The 17959-nt window shown below is 41.1% G+C and overlaps 1 protein-coding gene and 1 pseudogene across 4 annotated transcripts in view; one reads left to right on the top strand and one right to left on the bottom strand.

Moving 5' to 3' along the window:
• The window catches only part of IHO1 (interactor of HORMAD1 1), a 43209-nt gene extending 28680 nt beyond the window's left edge, over positions 1–14529 (bottom strand). The window contains exons 1-4 of one of the 4 annotated variants that reach the window (XM_073901193.1): positions 14510–14529; positions 10137–10216; positions 3291–3370; positions 2225–2295 (exon numbers count right to left, since the gene is read on the bottom strand). In XM_073901193.1, coding sequence (XP_073757294.1) covers positions 2225–2280 — 56 coding nt within the window. In that variant the 5' untranslated portion in view covers positions 2281–2295; positions 3291–3370; positions 10137–10216; positions 14510–14529. Of the gene's footprint in view, positions 1–2224; positions 2296–3290; positions 3371–9631; positions 9805–10136; positions 10217–12574; positions 12738–14509 lie in introns of those variants that run through there. The other 3 variants (XM_073901192.1, XM_073901194.1, XM_025885408.2) reach the window with 3 other exon arrangements.
• LOC112833968 (small nuclear ribonucleoprotein G pseudogene) lies at positions 7341–7733 on the top strand (annotated as a pseudogene).
• Positions 14530–17959: the final 3430 nt, after the last annotated feature.

Below are 17959 nucleotides of genomic sequence, written 5' to 3'. Positions count from 1 at the left end.
CCTTCATGATGGGATTAAGGTCTTTACAAGTAGAGACACCAGAGAGTTTGCCCTCCTTTCTTTCTCCTCCCTGTGAGGACACAGAGAGAAGACAGTTGTCAGCAAGCCCGTAAGGGAGACCTCACCAGAAATGATCCAGCTGGCATATGGTTCTAGGACTTCCAATCTCCAGAACTGAGAAAAAAAATTTCTATTGTTGAAGCCATCCAATTTAGTGTACTTTGTTATGGCAACCTAGCAGACTAATACAGGCCTTATCCAGACTGAAGAATATGATCAACTCAGATTTGTGCACAGGAGGATCTATTAAACACTGTTTTCGTATTTTTTGTATTTTTAAATTTTTTTTTTTTTTAAGATTCCACCTATTTATTTGACAGAGAGACACAGCGAGAGAGGGAACACAAATAGGGGGAGTGGGAGAGGGAGAAGCAGGCCTCCCGCTGAGCAGGAGCCCAATGCGGGGCTCAATCCCAGGACCCTGGGATCATGACCTGAGCCTAAGGCAGATGCTTAACGACTGAGCCACCCAGGTTCCCCTAAACATTGTTTTTGAAACAAGGCGGTGTTAAAAAAAAAAGAGAAGAAACAAGGTGGTGTTCCCTTTCACACTTTTAGTGTCTTATTCTTGCTTGAAGTAGTTCCAGCTGTGGACTTCCAACTTGTTTCCCATGGGTATTTACACCAGTCTTTAAACCTCTCATATGAAAGGGAAAGTGATAGTGATAATGATACAATCACACTTGAACACAGTGTACTGAGCCTATTACAGAGACAGCACACAAGCAGGCACACAAGTAAAATACAGTCTCCAAGTTTTTGCTTGAAAGACATCTCAGTAACAATTTGTGTTACTTCATGCTGTTATGTAACCTGAAAAAACATGCTTTTCATTAAAACACACAAACACAAATACACAAATCATTCCTTTTTTAAAAAGCTAAATCTAGGGGCATTGGGGTGGCTCAGTCGGTTAAGCATCCAACTCTTGACTTCAGCTCAGGTCATAATCTCAGGGTTGTAAGATTGAGCCCCGAATTGAGGCTCTGCTCTGGGCGTGGAGCCCACTTAAGATTCTTGATTCTCTCTCTCCCTCTCCCTCTGCCCCTCCCCCTGCCCTCGCTCTCTCTCTTTTCCCCCCTCTAGTAAATAAATAAGCCAAATCTAAAATAATTAGATAGCATATAAGTACATATCCTAAGCCAAAGGAACTATCATATATTGATGCAAGACAAAAAAAAAAAAATAGTTCAGCACAGGAAGGAGCAATTAATTCACTGATAGAACCATTTTCTAAGATTAGCTAAGGTAATGGGCTGCACACATGTATTATAATATGGGTTGCATAATCATTGCTCAAAATAGCTTAAATAGCTCTCTGAGTCTCCCCTCTTAGGTCAAAGAGAATAATTAGCTGGGCTGGAAAAAAAAAAAAACTGTGAGCTTATAGAAATTACGTAGGATTTACATCTTAAAGCTATGATCTAGAATTTAACAAAGATAGATTTTTCCCTACTCTGTATCAACTGCAAGCATTTTTTTTCTTTTTAAGAGATAAAAAGCACAGTGCTCTAGGTTTTTAATTGAATTAATAACCGTCTTTAGGAAGGTGTTAGGAAGAAAATAAACTATCCAATAATAAAACATACCAAAAGCAATTAGAAATCCCTTAAATATATACTACTTCTGGGGCACATCCATCAAGTTAGCAATGGCAGGCCCACTGCATGGCTGGCAGACAGAAATGTAAATACTTCAGTGGAGTAGTAGAAGGGGCAATATCTTAGTAAGCCTTATCAACAGCTGGAGTGGCTCTTAACTCCACAGTACCTACAAATGGTACTACACAACTGAATATGTATCTGAACATTGTCTTGATATTGCTCCCTGCTGTTTCAATAGCAATCGCTCCAACCAAGGTGAGTTTCTAGATGTTGGGCCATGTCTAATTCTCACAGGCCCCATAGTCCCTAGGCCCAGTGCTGGACACAGAGCCACTGCTCAGTTAACACACATAGCTGAATTGACATTGCTTTTATAATCGAAAAATAGGCAAAAGGAAAAAGACAAGGATGGGAGAGCAGTGAAAGGAAGGGAGGAGAAGGGGAAGAAGCTATAGAAGTAACTCTATTACTAATTAACTAATAGGAAGGGGAGACTTTTTCTATGAAATCAACACAACTATAAGATCCTCAGTATCAGAGTTTATAACCAGAAAACTTACCCAGAGCCTGAGGGAATACTGAGCATCTCTTTGATATTCCAGACATTAAAATTCATTTCTTATGGTTAGCCCTATTAAATAAAGCGAGGCATATTAATTTAAAAGGTTAAGATAGTGTAACTTTCCCCCAAAGATTACTCTACTGGTAACTATTATATGTAGATGAGGACATTTCAGCAACTATATTCCCATCCATTCGGTGAAAACTCCCATTACACGTGTCAGAAACAGGTATTTTCAAGGCACCTGGCTGGCTCAGTCAGTGGAGCATGTGACTCGTGATCTTGGGGTTATGAGTTTGAGCTCCGTGTTGGGTGTAGAGATTACTAAAAATAAAATCTTTTTAAAAAGAAAAGAAATAGGTATTTTCTGCTATTTCTGCATACAAATCCCCTCCTTATTAATACTAGTCATCTGTGAGGGCGCCTGGGTGGCTCAGTCAGTTAAGCGGCTGCCTTCGGCTCAGGTCATGATCCCAGGGTCCTGGGATCAAGCCCCACATCGGGCTCCCTGCTCCGCGGGAAGCCTGCTTCTCCCTCTCCCATGCCCATGCCCCCTGCTTGTGTTCCCTCTCTCACTGTGTCTCTCTCTGTCAAGTAAATAAATAAAATCTTAAAAAAAAAATACTAGTCATCTGTGAAACAGTAAATTTGCATTCCATCTTTTGCTCTCTTGTCCTTTTCTCTTGCCATCCTATTAATAATCTGCTTTCAGGAAAAGACCAATAAACTCTATTTTTCATTGCCTGATACAATGAATGACTTGATCTATAACCTCTCCCAAGACTGGTTCTCCCCAGATCATAGGATATGGGAATGCCAAGAGTGCTGTGGAATTTGGGCAATAAAGAAGCTTGATGAAGAGTGAGCGCTTTGGGCAAACTGCTTTCCCACACCTCTTATGACAATACCTCTTATTGCCTACTCTGCTCATTGCCAACACAACATACTGCACACTATGGTTCATTATTATGATATAGAGCCTGGATTTTATAAAATAAGCCCAATTTCTAAATTTTGTCTCCCTGATCTCACAGAACATTCATATTTATCAGATCATATATTACCATTGAGGGCATCAGAAAATGATTCCCACACAAATGGTAGGCATATGTGACCAAACATCAAATACTGTCCCAGCAGAGATCTAGAGAAAATGAAACACAAGTTCTAAATAAATATAGACATTTTAGTATACTTTTTATATAATTTAACCTTATTTAGAGAAATCTGTTACATTGAAGTTTTCTGATTTTTTAGAAAAATAGATGCACTGGGGTGTTTATAACTACTTGTTTTGCAAGAATATTAAGCATAGATCACAGGATCAAGGGGTGAAAGGCATTATCATTTACCTAACCCTGCTATGTGTTGGGTACAGTACTAGATATGTTGCAGGATACAAGGTTAATGATTTTGTGAGGCAGGTGTTATACAAACTTTGAAGTTTGTAAGGACTCACATGGACTAAATAATTAGTTCAAGTTCTATCCAAATTTGGAGGTAAATATGTTCTATGCTAGGTCAACCCATTACCAAAGGCCATGCATGTTGTGCTCTTGTTTCTCAACACTGGCTCTGTCTTAGATACTTTTAGAAACAAGCAGCTCTGTATTTCCCCCTTTATGAGCAGCTTGGTAATGACTTGAAAGGACACGACTTTAGAGGAACAAGATCAAGATTCAGACCCTGACTCCTGAATTTATAGTGTGAAATTGGGCAAATTAGCTAACCTCTTTGTTTTTTGGTTTTCTTCTTTTTTTTTTAAGATTTTATTTATTTATTCGAGAGAGAGAGAATGAGAAATAGAGAGCACGAGAGGGAAGAGGGTCAGAGGGAGAGGCAGAGAGCCCGACATGGGACTCGATCCCGGGACTCCAGGATCATGACCTGAGCCGAAGGCAGTCGCTTAACCAACTGAGCCACCCAGGCGCCCTGGGTTTTTTCTTTTTTAAGATTTTATTTATCTATGGTCTCCTGGAGACTTGGACATTCACCTACTCTCAGTTCAAAGGACTCTCATATGTAACACACCAAGTCTCTCACACTCACCTAGCTGAGAAGAATAAAGTTGCTGCAAGGTTGGGACTAAATACCAGAGTTAATTATTTTGTCTCAGCACTCGTGAACACAGTTTAGACTGTGTAGAATACCTTCAAAGAAGTTCAGTGTAATATTACTATCTCATGATACAAAGAAATTAATAAAATACCTCATTGAGATGAAAACTGAAGAAAATTCATTTTAAAAACTGGCTATATTGTCTGGGCAGGTTCGCAAGTGAATTCTACCAAACATTTAAGGAAGAAATTATGCCAATTCTCTAAAATCTCATCCTAATACAAAAACCAGACAAAGACATTGTAAGAAAAGAAAACCACAGACCAAGATCTCTCATGACATAGGTGCAAAATCCTCAACAAAATATTAGCAAATTGAATGTAACAATATATAAAAAGAATTATACACAACCGAGTGATATTTATTCAAGACATGCAAAGCTATTTCAACATATGAAAATCAAATAATGTAAACCATCACATCAACAGACTAGAGAAGAAAAATCATATGATCATATTAATGATATTTAAAAAGCATTTGGGGTGCCTGGGTCACTCAGTTGGTTGAGTGTGTGACTCTTGATCTCAGCTCAGGTTTTGATCTCAAGGTCGTGAGTTTAAGCTCTGCGTTGGGCTCCATGCTGGGCGTGGAGCTTACTAAAAAAAAATTAATTAACTTTTTAAAAAGGCACTTGACAAAATTCAACACCCATTAATAAGAAAAACTCTCAGCAAAGTAGGAAATAGAGGGGAACTTCCTCAACTTGATAGAAAATATCTACACAAAATCCCAAAGCTAACATCATACTTAATGATGAGAAACTAAAAGTTTTCCCTCTTCAGATTAGGAACAGGGCAAGGATTCCCCCTCTTCTCTCAATACAACATTGTACTAGAAGTTCTAACTAATGAAATAAAACAATAAAAGGAAATAAAAGGTATACAGATCGGAAAAGAAGAAATAAAACTGTCTTTGTTCAAGACCACATAAGTTTCTATGGAGAAAATCCAAAAGAAGTGACGAATAAACTCCTGGAACAAAAAAGTAATTACACCAGTGTTGCAAGATAAAGATTAATACACAAAAGTTAATCACTTTCCTATATATCAGCAATGAACAAATGGAATTTGAAATTAAAAACACAGTACCATTTATACTAGTACCCCTAAAATACTTAAGTATAAATCTAACAAAATATGTATAAGATCTATATGAAGAAAAACATAAAATTATGATGAAAGATATCAAAAAAGAACTAAATAAGTGGAGAGATATTCATGTTCATGGATAAGAAGACTCAATATTGTCAAAATGTCAGTTCTTTCCAACTTGATCTCTATATTCAATGCAATCTCAATAAAAGCTTGAGCAAGTTATTTTATGGATATTGACAAACTGATTCTAAAGTTTATATGGAAAGGCAAAAGATCCAGAATAGACAACACAATATTGAAGGAGAAGAACAAAGTCAGAGGACTGACACTACCCAACTTCAAGATTTACTGTAAAGCTACACTAATCAAAATCGTGTGGTATTGGCAAAGGAAAAGACTAATAGATCAATGGGATGGAATGGAGTGCCCAGAAATAGACTCACTCAACTACAGTCAAGTGATCTTTGACAAGGGAGCAAAGTCAATAAAATGAAGAAAACATAGTCTTTGAAACAAATTGTGCTGAAACATCTGGATATCCACATGCAAAGAAAATTTAGATACAGCCCTTATACCTTTCATAAAAAATTAACTCAAAACGGATCATAGACCTAAATGTAAAATGCAAAGCTATAAAAAAAAAACTCTTAGAAAATAAAATAGGAGAAAATCTAGATGACCCCCACATTTGCCAAAGACTTGTAAATACAATACCAAAGACATGATCCATGCATGAAAGAATTAATAAGCTGGACTTCCCTAAAATTAAAAACTTCTGCTCTGTGAAAAACATGGTCAAGAAAGTGAAAAGACAAGCCACATACTGGGAGAAAATATTTGCAAAAGACGTCTGAAAAAGGTATCCAAAATATACAAAGAACAGTTTAAAAAATTACTTATTTTTTTAAGTAATCTCTACCCCCAACATGGGGCTCAAAGTCATGACCCTGAGATTAGGAGTCACATGCTCCACTGACCAAGTCAGCCAGGTGTCCCAAATATACAAAGAACTCTTAAAACTCAATAATAGGGGCGCCCAGGTGGCTCAGTCATTAAGCGTCTGCCTTCGGCTCAGGTCATGATCCCAGGGTCCTGGAATCGAGCCCTGCATCGGGCTCCCTGCTCCACGGGAAGCCTGCTTCTCTCTTTCCCACTCCCCCTGCTTGTGTTCCTGCTCTCACTATCTCTCTCTGTCAAGTAAACAGATAAAAAAATCTTAAAAAAAAACAACTCAATAATAAAACAAACAACTCGACACATATATCAATGGAATAGAAAAGAGAGCCCAGAAATTAACCCATGCATATATGCTTGATTAATTTATGACAAAGGAGCCAAGAATATACAATAGGGAAAGGATAGTCTCTTTGATAGTGCTGGGAAAACTGGACAGCCACATACGAAAGAATGAAACTGGACCCTTGTCTTACATTACATACAAAATCAATTCAAAATAGATTAAAAATTTAAGTTTAAGACTTGAAACAGTTAAATTCCTATAGGAAAACATAGGGGGTAAGCTCCTTGACATCAGTCTTGGCAATGATTTTTTGGACTTGACACAAAAAGCAAAAGCAACAAAAGCAAAAATAAACAAGTAAGACCACATCAAACTGAAAAGTTTATACACAGGAAAGGAAACCATCAACAAAATGAAAAGGCAACCTGTGGAATGGGAGAAAACATCTGCAAACCATATATCTGATAAAGGGTTAATATCTGAAATATATAAAGGACTTGTACAACTCATAGAAGAAAACTCAAACCAATTAATAAATGGGCAGAGGAACTGAATGGACATTTTTCCAAAGCAGATACACAAATGGCCTAAGGTACATGAAAAGGTGCTCAACATCACTATTCATCAGGGAAATGCAAATCAAAACCACACTGAGAGGCATCTTTGAGCTCGCGCAGTAGACACCATGAGCAAAGCTCACCCTCCCAAGTTGAAAAAATTTATGGACAAGAAATTGTCATTGAAATTAAATGGTGGCAGACATGTCCAAGGAATATTACGGGGGTTCGATCCGTTTATGAATCTTGTGATAGATGAATGTGTGGAGATGGCAACTAGTGGGCAACAGAACAATATTGGAATGGTGGTAATACGAGGAAAGAGTATCATCATGTTAGAAGCCTTGGAGCGAGTATAAACAATGGGTGTGTTCATCAGAAGAAATCAACTGCTTCCACATGTCCCCTCCATAGTACCTGTTTTACTACAATATAAAAATCAGGTCGTGTGCATTTTCATATTGAACTTTTTTGTTAAATAAACTTTTATAATAGTAAAAAATGAAAAAAAAAAAAAAAACCACACTGAGATGTTGTCTCACACTTGTCAGGATGGCCATCATCAAAATAACAAGAGATGAATATTGGTGAAGATATGGAAAAGAGGGAAACTGTGTATTGTTGGTGGTAATGTAAATTGGTGCAGCCACTATAAAAAATAGTATGGAGTTTACTCAAGAAATTAAAAATAGAACTACCATATATAATCCAGCAATCCTACTTCTGGGTATATATCCAAAGGAAATGAAAACAGGATGTCAAAGAGATATCGGTACTCCATGTTGACTGCAGCATTATTCACATAGTCAAGGTATGTGACAGTAGAATGGGGGGTGGGGGGAAGCCAGCCCTCCCAGGTATTAAAACATATTATAAAGCTTCTACAATTTTACAGCATTATATTGGTACATGTTTAGATAGACAAGCCAGTAGAATAGATTATAACAATATGTCTAATTGAAAGTGGAAATATATATGAACATATGATAAAGGTAGCATCTCAAATATAGAGGAGAGAAAGACATTTTATTTCATTTATTTATTTTTAAATATTTTATTATTTGACAGAGAGAGACACAGCAAGAGAGGGAACAAAAGCAGGGGGAGTGGGAGTGGGAGAAGCAGGCTCCCCACTGAGCAAGGAGCCTGATGCAGGGCTTGATCCCAGGACCCTGGGATTATGACCTGAGCTGAAGACAGATGCTTAATGAATGAGCCACCCAGGTGCCTCGAGAAAGACATTTTATTAAGTAGAGTTGAGGGGTGCCTGGGTGGGTCAGTCGGTTAAGCATCTGTTTTTGGCTCAGGTCATGATCTCAGGGTCCTGGGATAGAGTCCCACTTCAGGCTCCCTGCTCAATGGGGAGTCTGCTTCTCCCTCTCCCTCTGCCTGCCGCTCCCTCAGCTTGTGCTCTGTCTCTCTCTCTCTCTCTCTCTCAAATAAATAAAATCTTAAAAAAAAAAAAAGTAGAGGGGCGCCTGGGTGGCTCAGTCGTTAAGTGTCTGCCTTCGGCTCAGGTCATGGTCCCAGGGTCCTGGTATCGAGCCCCGCATCGGGCTCCCTGCTCCGCGGGAAGCCTGCTTCTCCCTCTCCCACTCCCCCTGCTTGTGTTCCCTCTCTCACTGTGTCTCTCTCTGTCATGTAAATAAATAAAATCTTTGAAAAATAATAATAATAAAATTTTTTAAAAAGTAGAGTTGAAAAAATAAATAAATAAATAAATAAATAAAAAGTAGAGTTGAGGGATGCCTGGGTGGCACAGTCAGTTAACTGTCTGACCCTTGGTTTCGGCTCAGATCATAATCTCAGGGTCCTGGTATCAAGCCCTGAGTAGGGCTCTGCATTCAGCAAGGAGTATGCTTGTCACTCTCCCTCTTCTTCTCCTCTAGCTCTCTCTCACATAATTAAATAAAATCTTTTTTTAAAAAAAGTAGAGTTGGGATAACAGAATAGCTATATGGAAAAAGATTAAGACTGAATCTAGTCCTTTCATCATACACTACAAAATATCCAAGTGGATCAGAGATCATACAAAAATTAAACCATAAAAGAACTGGGGGAGAAGCTGATAAATTCCTCTATAGCCTGGATGTGGGAAAAACTTTGATTCAAAATCCAGAAGTAATAAAACACTGATAAATTTGACTAGATAAATTTTTTAAAAAGATTTATTTATTTGAGAGAGAGTGAGTGGGAGGGAGAGGGAGAAAGGATCTGAAGCAACTCTGCCCTGAGCACAGAGCCAGACGTGGGGCTTGATCCCAGGTCCGAGAGATCATGACCTGAGCTGAAATCAATAGCCAGATGCTTAACTGACTGAGCCACCCAACGCCCTGACTACATAAAATTTTTAAAAAGAACATTTTGTGGGGTACCTCAGATGGTTAAGCGTTTACCTTCAGCTCAGGCCATGATCTCTGGGTCCTGGGATGAGCCCTGCCTCTGGCTCCGTGATCAGCGGGGAGTCTGCTCCTCCTTCTCGCTCTGCCTCTTCCCTGCCCAACCCCCACTCATGCTCCCTCTCTTTCTCAACTGAATAAATAAAATCTTTAAAGAAATAGAACATTTTGTTTCATATAAAAGTCTTATAGAAAATGGTCAAGACATATGAGCCAATAATTCACACCCAGCTTTTGGTCTTGAAATACCATCACCACTAAAAGGAACCAGGTCTGGGGGCAGGAAATGTGCAAGATGAGTCTGGGACATCTTGTCCCAGAGAACAAGGAAGTTATCAGATTACCAGGACTAAAGACGACTGAAGAGCTAACTTAAAGGGGTTTCCTCTGTTAAATGTATAATTATATTTTTTAAAACCCTCATCAGTCACTTTGGAGGATAGGCAACCAAGTTATTCTGAAAATTGGTAGGAGAGACAAAAGAATCAATCATTTATCTTACCTTTCTAGAATAGATGTACCTCGAGGTAACCAACATATAGATGGTAAGAAAGTTCTTCTATCTTTATAGAAGTATTCCAGCTAATAAACACGGAATGAATGGTAGAATTAGCTTATCACCTGAAAATAATGAATCTAGGCAATGATCATCAATGGCTATTAAAACCATGAGGTGAAAGGCTGATAGGGAACTTTATAATGAATAGATGAGGCTGAAAACACCTAAACCTCTCAACTAATCTTCCATCACAAAGAAAGACACCACCCCTTGTTGCAGTTCAACAGGAGGTGCCAAGCATTACCAAGTAAGTATACTTGCCAAAAATATTAGGACTTAATCTGGTTAAGCTTCTAGATCTAAGGACCAGTTTACAGAAAATACAGGGGTTAAATGGAACCAGAGGAATGTAATCAGCAAAATCCAGAGTGGTTAATTCTATAGTTTAAATGACTATATTCTTTTAAAGCATAAAAGGCAAGGGGCGCCTGTGTGGCTCAGTTGGTTAAGCATCCAACTCTGGGTTTCAGCACAGGTCACGATCTCATGGGTCGTGAGATCAAGCCTCCAGTCAGGCTCTGCACTCAGCATGGAGTCTGCTTGAGATTCTCTCTTCTTCTCCCTCTGCTCTCCTGCTAGTGCTCTCTCTCTCTCTCTCAAATAAGTAAATATTTAAAATAATCTAATGTTTGTGCTTTGCTTTCAAACAATGTAGATAGATTGGGGGACCTGGACAGGGGTACAGACTGCCCCTAGGTTATTTGGTAAAGCTAGGTGACAGGTAGGTACATTGGAGTTCATTCATCCAGTGATTTCTACTTTTACATGTTTGAAATTTTCCACAATAAAAAGTTCATAAGTGAATACCTTGTATTAGCTGACAATTCCCAAAGATGTTACCTCTAGCCCAGACCCTTCTCCTGAATTTCATACTCCTATATTCAATTGCTGACCTAACAGCTCTACTTGGGTGACTAATATACACCTCAAACTCAACATGCCCAGGGTGCCTGGGTGGCTCAGACGGTTAAGCGTCTGCCTTCGGCTCAGGTCATGATCCCAGGGTCCTGGGATCGAGTCCCACTCCTCCTCTGTCTCTCATGAATAAATAAATAAAATCTTAAAAAAAAAAACTCAACATGTCCAAAACCAAGATCATCATCTTTCCCCCATTCTCCACCTATAGTCTTCCTATTCCAGTTAATGGCAACTCCATCTTTCTAGTTGCTTGGGCCAAAATCTAAGAGTCCTCTTTGACTCTCTTCTCACATCCAATCTGTCAGCAAATACTATGGTTAATTCCTTCAAAACATATCCAGAATCTGTCCACTTCTCATTCCCTCCACTATAAGTTTACCAGATAAAATATAGAATGCCCAGTTAAATTAGAATTTCCCAAATATTGCATGGGACACACTTGTACTAACATATATATATATATATATACCTGTCACCTAGCTTTACCAAATAACCTAGGGGCAGTCTGTACCCCTGTCCAGGTCCCCCAATCTATCTACATTGTTTGAAAGCAAAGCACAAACATTAGATTATTTTAAATATTTACTTATTTGAGAGAGAGAGAGAGAGCACTAGCAGGAGAGCAGAGGGAGAAGAAGAGAGAATCTCAAGCAGACTCCATGCTGAGTGCAGAGCCTGACTGGAGGCTTGATCTCACGACCCATGAGATATATATATATATATATATATATATATATATATATATAGTTTACCTGAAATTCAAATTTAACTGGGTGTCCTGTATTTTTATTTGCTAAGTCTGACAACACTACTCTACTGCCACCAGCTTGGATTACTGGAATGGCCTCCAAACTGGTCTCCCTGACTTCACCCTTGTCCCAACTTTATAGACTCTTCTTTATGAAGCAGAGTTCAAATCTTAAGTCCGATCATATTACCCCTTTGATCAAACTCTCCACCTCTTCTACCCTACTCAGATACAAACCAGAGTTCCCATGATTATCTTTGGTGTCTCCAATCTCCCCTTAGCCTTGCTTCTTTCCCATCTACACTCCATTCCACACCTCTTACGGGGCTCCTCACTATTGTTCTCCCTTGTTGGGCACACAACCAATTTCAGGTCCCTTTCCCACACTGTTTCCTCCACTTGGTTCACTCTTCCCTCAGATATCAGCATAATAGGCCAAACTACCTCCACCACCTCCAGGGGTTCTCTCAAATTATTCAAAATTTTAACGCCTTGTTATTTACTGTTTCTCCCTTGCTTTTTCTCCACAGCATACCATTATTCTAATACATTAAATATTTTATTAATTTATCTTGTTTTTATTTCAGCATGCACACTCAAGCCTACTACAATGTAGAGTTAAGCTCTTTGAGGATAGGAATTTTTGTGTGTTCTGTTCCCCACTATATCCTCAAAATCTAGAAATTGTGCCTGGCACATAACAGAAAATATTTACTGTTAAATTAGTTTTTTTAAAAAATGAGAACTAGGGGCACCTGGATGGTTCCGTCAGTTAAGCATCTTGCCTTCAGCTCAGGTCATGATCTCGGAGTCCTGGGATCCAGCCCTGCTTATGGCCCCCTGCTCAGCAGGAAGTCTGCTTCTCCTTCTCCCTCTGCTACTCCCCCTCTGCTTGTTCTCTCTCTCTCAAATAAATAAATAAATCTTTTTAAAAATGAGAACTAAATTAGGACAAGAGAGCAAAACTTTACAAGTATCCAAAATTGAAAAATATATATGATTTGTTTTCAGTTATTACATTTCAAATCCCTAGATCACCAGAGACTTATTACATATTTTAATAAAGAGGAAGAATTGAAGTAAATATAGGATTCCTGACTCTTATGTTTACTTATTTCTTTAATAATCTGTTTTTTCTTCCATACACACTTGTGAAAATTCCTCCTTCTAGAGTCTAGATTTAGAATCTAGACAATTTTATACACATCACTACAAGACCATTATTTAAGACCATTATTACTACATCTAGATGATACATCCTCTATCACCTTCCATTTCTGTTTATGCTGAGAGAGAATAATTTATGCAGTATATGGCTTGGGTTTAGAATGACTACATTGGGGGTTCCAAACCTAACTTACTCTTGAGAGATTTCATAAATGTGGTTGAAAAAATTCCACGGCTGCACCCCTGACTATGTCTAAGGACCACATGGGGCTTGATGTGCTCAGCCTCAGGTTTATCCGTTCTCTGTGCACTTACCCATCACCATGCTACCTATATAGTCTTTTAAATTCCCAGAGGGCAAAAATCCCATCTGCCTAAACCTGTCCTTGTAGATGCTAGTACACTAGTAATGAAGAGGTAGTCATTCTTAGCTAGGACACTAGGTAAATGAAAACTGAAATGCACACATTACAAACTTTCAAGGGCAGGGTTCTTCCCGCCCCCCCATCCCCCAGTCTTATTAGAAGAAGCATAAAAGCAGAGGAAAGGTTTAGGGGCGCCTGGGTGGCTCAGTCGTTGAGCATGGGACTCTTGGTTTCGGCTTGGGTGGTGATCTCATGGGTCCTGGGATAGAGTCCCGCGGTCTCCGTGCTCAGTGGGGAGTCTGGGGATTTTCTCCCTCTGCCCCCCCCATAAATAAATCTAAAAAAAGAAAGCCAGAGGAAAGGTTTAAGTGCATGCAAGAAATGCGACTGTCTCCATAGGAAGGGCCCTGGCAAGGTGGTAGGTAGGTAGGGGAGGAACAAGTGGGCTGAAGAGAACACCCTACGGGTCTCATAGAGCACCCCTCACCCCCATCTGATCCCGTCTTCCACACTGAGAATCCTGAAGACACAGTGTGAGGTCCCCCCCGTGCCCCTCTGGCTCCCCCACTCGGTCGCAGAAAAAAACAGTTTGGTCCCTCAGACTTTGTGGCCCCACGGGCCTTCAGGAGGCCCTCCTCAACCTCATGCAGCCATCCCCTCATCTTCATCTCTTTTCAACCAGGAGACACGTTCTGGACTCCTAGACTAAATCATTTCAATGCCCTTTCCAGAGGCTTCCAAGGGATACTGCATAATAATAAAGGTAAATCGCAGTCGGTTTCCCTGGATTCCTGTTCACCCTGACTTTGCGAGCCAATTCTCTTCCTTGCGTCTCCTAATCCCCTGCTCGGGGTGAGAGGCTGTGGAACCCCGCGAAACTGACGTAAACAGCTCTCCAAGGATAAGCACAGAAGGTGAAGTCTCCTTGAAGACCCAGAGTGGTCTTTCGTCACAGAAAAATGAATGGCTAGGAACTCCAGGACAAGGATCGCGTGGACAAGCCAGCGTCCTAAGAAATTCCTCAAGGTCCCCGGAACCCCGAACCTATCCGTAAGGCCCCATAGGGCTCCCCACCCCCCCACCCCCGCCTCAACCCTGAGGGCCGGCGCGCGCCCCACCTGGGGCGTCTCTGATCTCGCCTCGAGGACAGTCCCGCAGAGGTTGCCTGAGCATGCGTGATCCCGCGCCCTGGCCCGATCTCGCCAATGAGGGTTAAGCCCCGCCCCTGGGCCCGCCCCCTCTGCGGCTCAAGACTAACGGCTCTAAGGGTTCTAACGGTTTTAAAGGTTTTAACCGTCCTCGTGGCTTTTTTTTTTTTTTCCTTTTTACCAGCAGGTTCATTGGCCAAGCCAGGTGGCCTACCTCTCACCGCATACGGCTGCACCGCCCACGTGTACCTCGCAAGATGTACCCGCGCACCTCCACAGTCACGCCCCTGCTGCCGCCCACACCCCACGCAGCATCCCCTCACCAATGCAGACCCGCTCAGGAGTTACCTGACCCACCCTGCTGTATGTGGAGTGGCCCGGGTGCCCAGGGGCTAGGGCGTGGCTGGGGCCCAAGAGGTCCTAACAAGAGCTGGGTAGGGAGAGCCGCTGGAAGGAGAGGCGCTGTGGTCAAAAGGGGACACAGAACTGGCAGCCTGGTGGGGAGAAAAAGGCAAGAAATAGTCCAGGGAACCTGGCCTGCTAGATACTGAGGCAAAATGAGGGCAGGGTGGGCAGGGGCAGAGGGTGTAGGGAGGAGGGGTCTGTGTAACTCTGCCTCTGATGGTTATAGATGGCTTTTAAAGCCATGAAATAAATCACCAATGAAAGAGTACGGATGGAAAACAGATTGTAGGGGGCCTGGGTGGCTCAGTTGGTTAAGCGACTGCCTTCGGCTCAGGTCATGATCCTGGAGTCCCGGGATCGAGTCCCTCATCGGGCTCCCTGCTCACCGGGGAGTCTGCTTCTTGCTCTGACCCTCTTCCCTCTCGTGCTCTCTCTCATTCTCTCTTTCTCTCAAATAAATAAATAGAATTTTAAAGAAAAGAAAACAGATTGTATTGAGCCCCAGGACACACAACTTTAGAGGCCTAGATAAGGAAAAAGCAGCAAAGTACCCCAAGCAGGTGTGGTCAGGGACAGAGGAGGGACACCCAAGAGAGTGAGGTGCTGTGGAAGCCTCCTGGACCACCCTTTAAAGAGGAGGAGGAGACCAGCTATGTTGTTACTGGTGGGAGAATGGAGGTGTGAATGGAGGTCTCAGTTCTTGGATTCCCCACAAAAGACTTACATGAGACTCCCCACTCGAATAAAGGCAGCCAGAAAGAAAGTAGCAAGCACAAAGCAGTTTATTAAGTTTAAGATGGGAGAGTGGGCAGGCCCAGAGATGGGAACTGTACCGGAGTTAGGGGTGTCTTTTTATGTTTGCAAAGTTTATGGGTCACGGTAAGGAGGTCTCCGACTGAGGTTGTTTCCAATCATCTAAGGGACTCCTCCTCCTGGTTAGGAGAGGGGAGTTTTGGGCCCTACAAGGTTCTTGCTGCAACTGTCATGACCATCTTGTCCCACGGGGGCTCAAAACCACAATGTAAATATAATGAACCTAGGGGGTCACCCTGGGGCAGAGGTTGAAGAGGAGAGTGCATGTTCTGCATCTGAGGCTGTTGCTCTGTCAGCCCCTGGGTTTTGGAAGCAGTAAGACCACGAGGTTAAAAGCCACAAAGTTAGGGGCGCCTGGGTGGCTCAGTTGGTTAAGCGACTGCCTTCGGCTCAGGTCATGATCCTGGAGTCCCGGGATCGAGTCCCACATTGGGCTCCCTGCTCAGCGGGGAGTCTGCTTCTCCCTCTGACCCTCTTTCCTCTCGTGCTCTCTATCTCTCATTCTCTCTCTCTCAAATAAATAAATAAATAAATCTTTTTTTAAAAAAAAAGCCACAAAGTTAGGATGTTGTGCCCTCAGGCTTCTAATGTGACACCTATTTATCACAACCTTTGCCTCCAGCTCAAGTCTAACTAACTGCCGGCTTTATCAATGTCAAATGCTGCTGATAAGTCAAGGAAAAAGAAGAGTGAGAATTAATTATTGGTGATCTTGACTAGTGGTGTAGTGGGGACAAAAAGCTGATTAGTGTGTGGATTCAAGACATCTGATAAAGAAACAAAATATATAAAGAACCCTTAAAGCTCAACAATAAGAATACCACCTGATTTAAAAATGGGCCAGGAGCGCCTGGGTGGCTCAGTTGGCTAAGTGACCTACTCTTGATTTTGGCTTGGCTCATGTTCTCAGGGTTGTAAGATCAAGCCCTGTGTTGAGCTCTACAGTGGACATGGAACCTGTTTAAGATTCTCTCTCCCTCTGCCCCTCTCCCCACATTTCTATAAATGAATAAATAAGCCAACACAGAGTTTAATACACTGCACCAAAAAATATCTACAGGTAGCAAATGAGCATATGAAAAGACACTCAACATTATAAGTTATTAGGGAAATGAAAATTCAAACAACACAACAATGAGCTACCACTACACACCTATCAGAATGGCCAAAATCCAGAACACCGATAACACATATGTAGATGAGGATGTGGAGCAATAGAAACTCTCATTCATCGGAATGCTAAATGGTACAGCCACCTTGGAAGATGGTTTGGCAGTTTCTTAGAAAACTAAACATACTCTTTTTTTTTTTTTAAGATTTTATTAATTTATTTGTCAGAGAGAGAGAGAAAGCACAACCAGGGGGAGCAGGAGACAAAGGAAGAAGCAGGCCCCCTGCTGAGTAAGGAGCCCGATGCAGGACTCGATCCCAGGACCCTGGGATCATGACCTGAGCCGAAGGCAGATGCTTAACCAACTGAGCCACCCAGGTGTCCTGCTAAATATACTCTTATTAAACGATCCAGCAGTCATGCTCTTTGGTATTTACCCAAAGGACTTGAAAAGTTATGTCCACACAAAAACCTGCACATGGATATTTATAGCAGCTTTATCTCATAACTGCAAAACCTTAAAAGCAACCAAGAAGTCATTTTCAGTAAGTGAATGAATAAATAAGCTGTGGTAATCCAGACAATGAAATATTAAGCACTAAAAAGAACTGAGCTATCAAGCTAGGAAAAGACAGAGGAAACTTCAATATATTTTACTAAGTGAAAGGAGCCAATCTGCAAAGGCTATATACTGTAGGATTCCAATATGACATTGTGGAAAAGGCAAAATTATGGAAATAGTAAAAAGATCAGTGGTTGCCATGGATTGGGGGAGGGAGGGATGTATAGGTGGAGCCAGAGGATTTTTAAGGCAGTGAAACTGTTCTGTATGATAGTTTAATGGCACATACATGTAATTGCAGTATACATTTGTCCAAACCCATAGAATATACAACTGCAAGAGTGAACTCTAAAGTAAACTATGGACTTTGGGGGATAATGATCTGTCACTTTAGGTTCAGCAATTATAAAAAATATGCTATTCTGTTGGGGGATATTGGTAATAGGAGAAGTTATACACATGTGGGGCAGGAGGTATATGAGAAATCTCTGTACCTTCCACTCAAGTTTGCTGTGAACCTAAAGTTGCT

This window comes from Callorhinus ursinus, unplaced genomic scaffold, assembly GCF_003265705.2.
Source record: "Callorhinus ursinus isolate GAN/ISIS: 27379988/994484 unplaced genomic scaffold, GSC_fseal_2.0 scaffold15, whole genome shotgun sequence".
Classification (NCBI taxonomy): Eukaryota; Metazoa; Chordata; class Mammalia; order Carnivora; family Otariidae; genus Callorhinus; species Callorhinus ursinus.
Note: the sequence above shows the minus strand (reverse complement) of the source record. Positions and strands in the feature narration are given on the sequence as shown.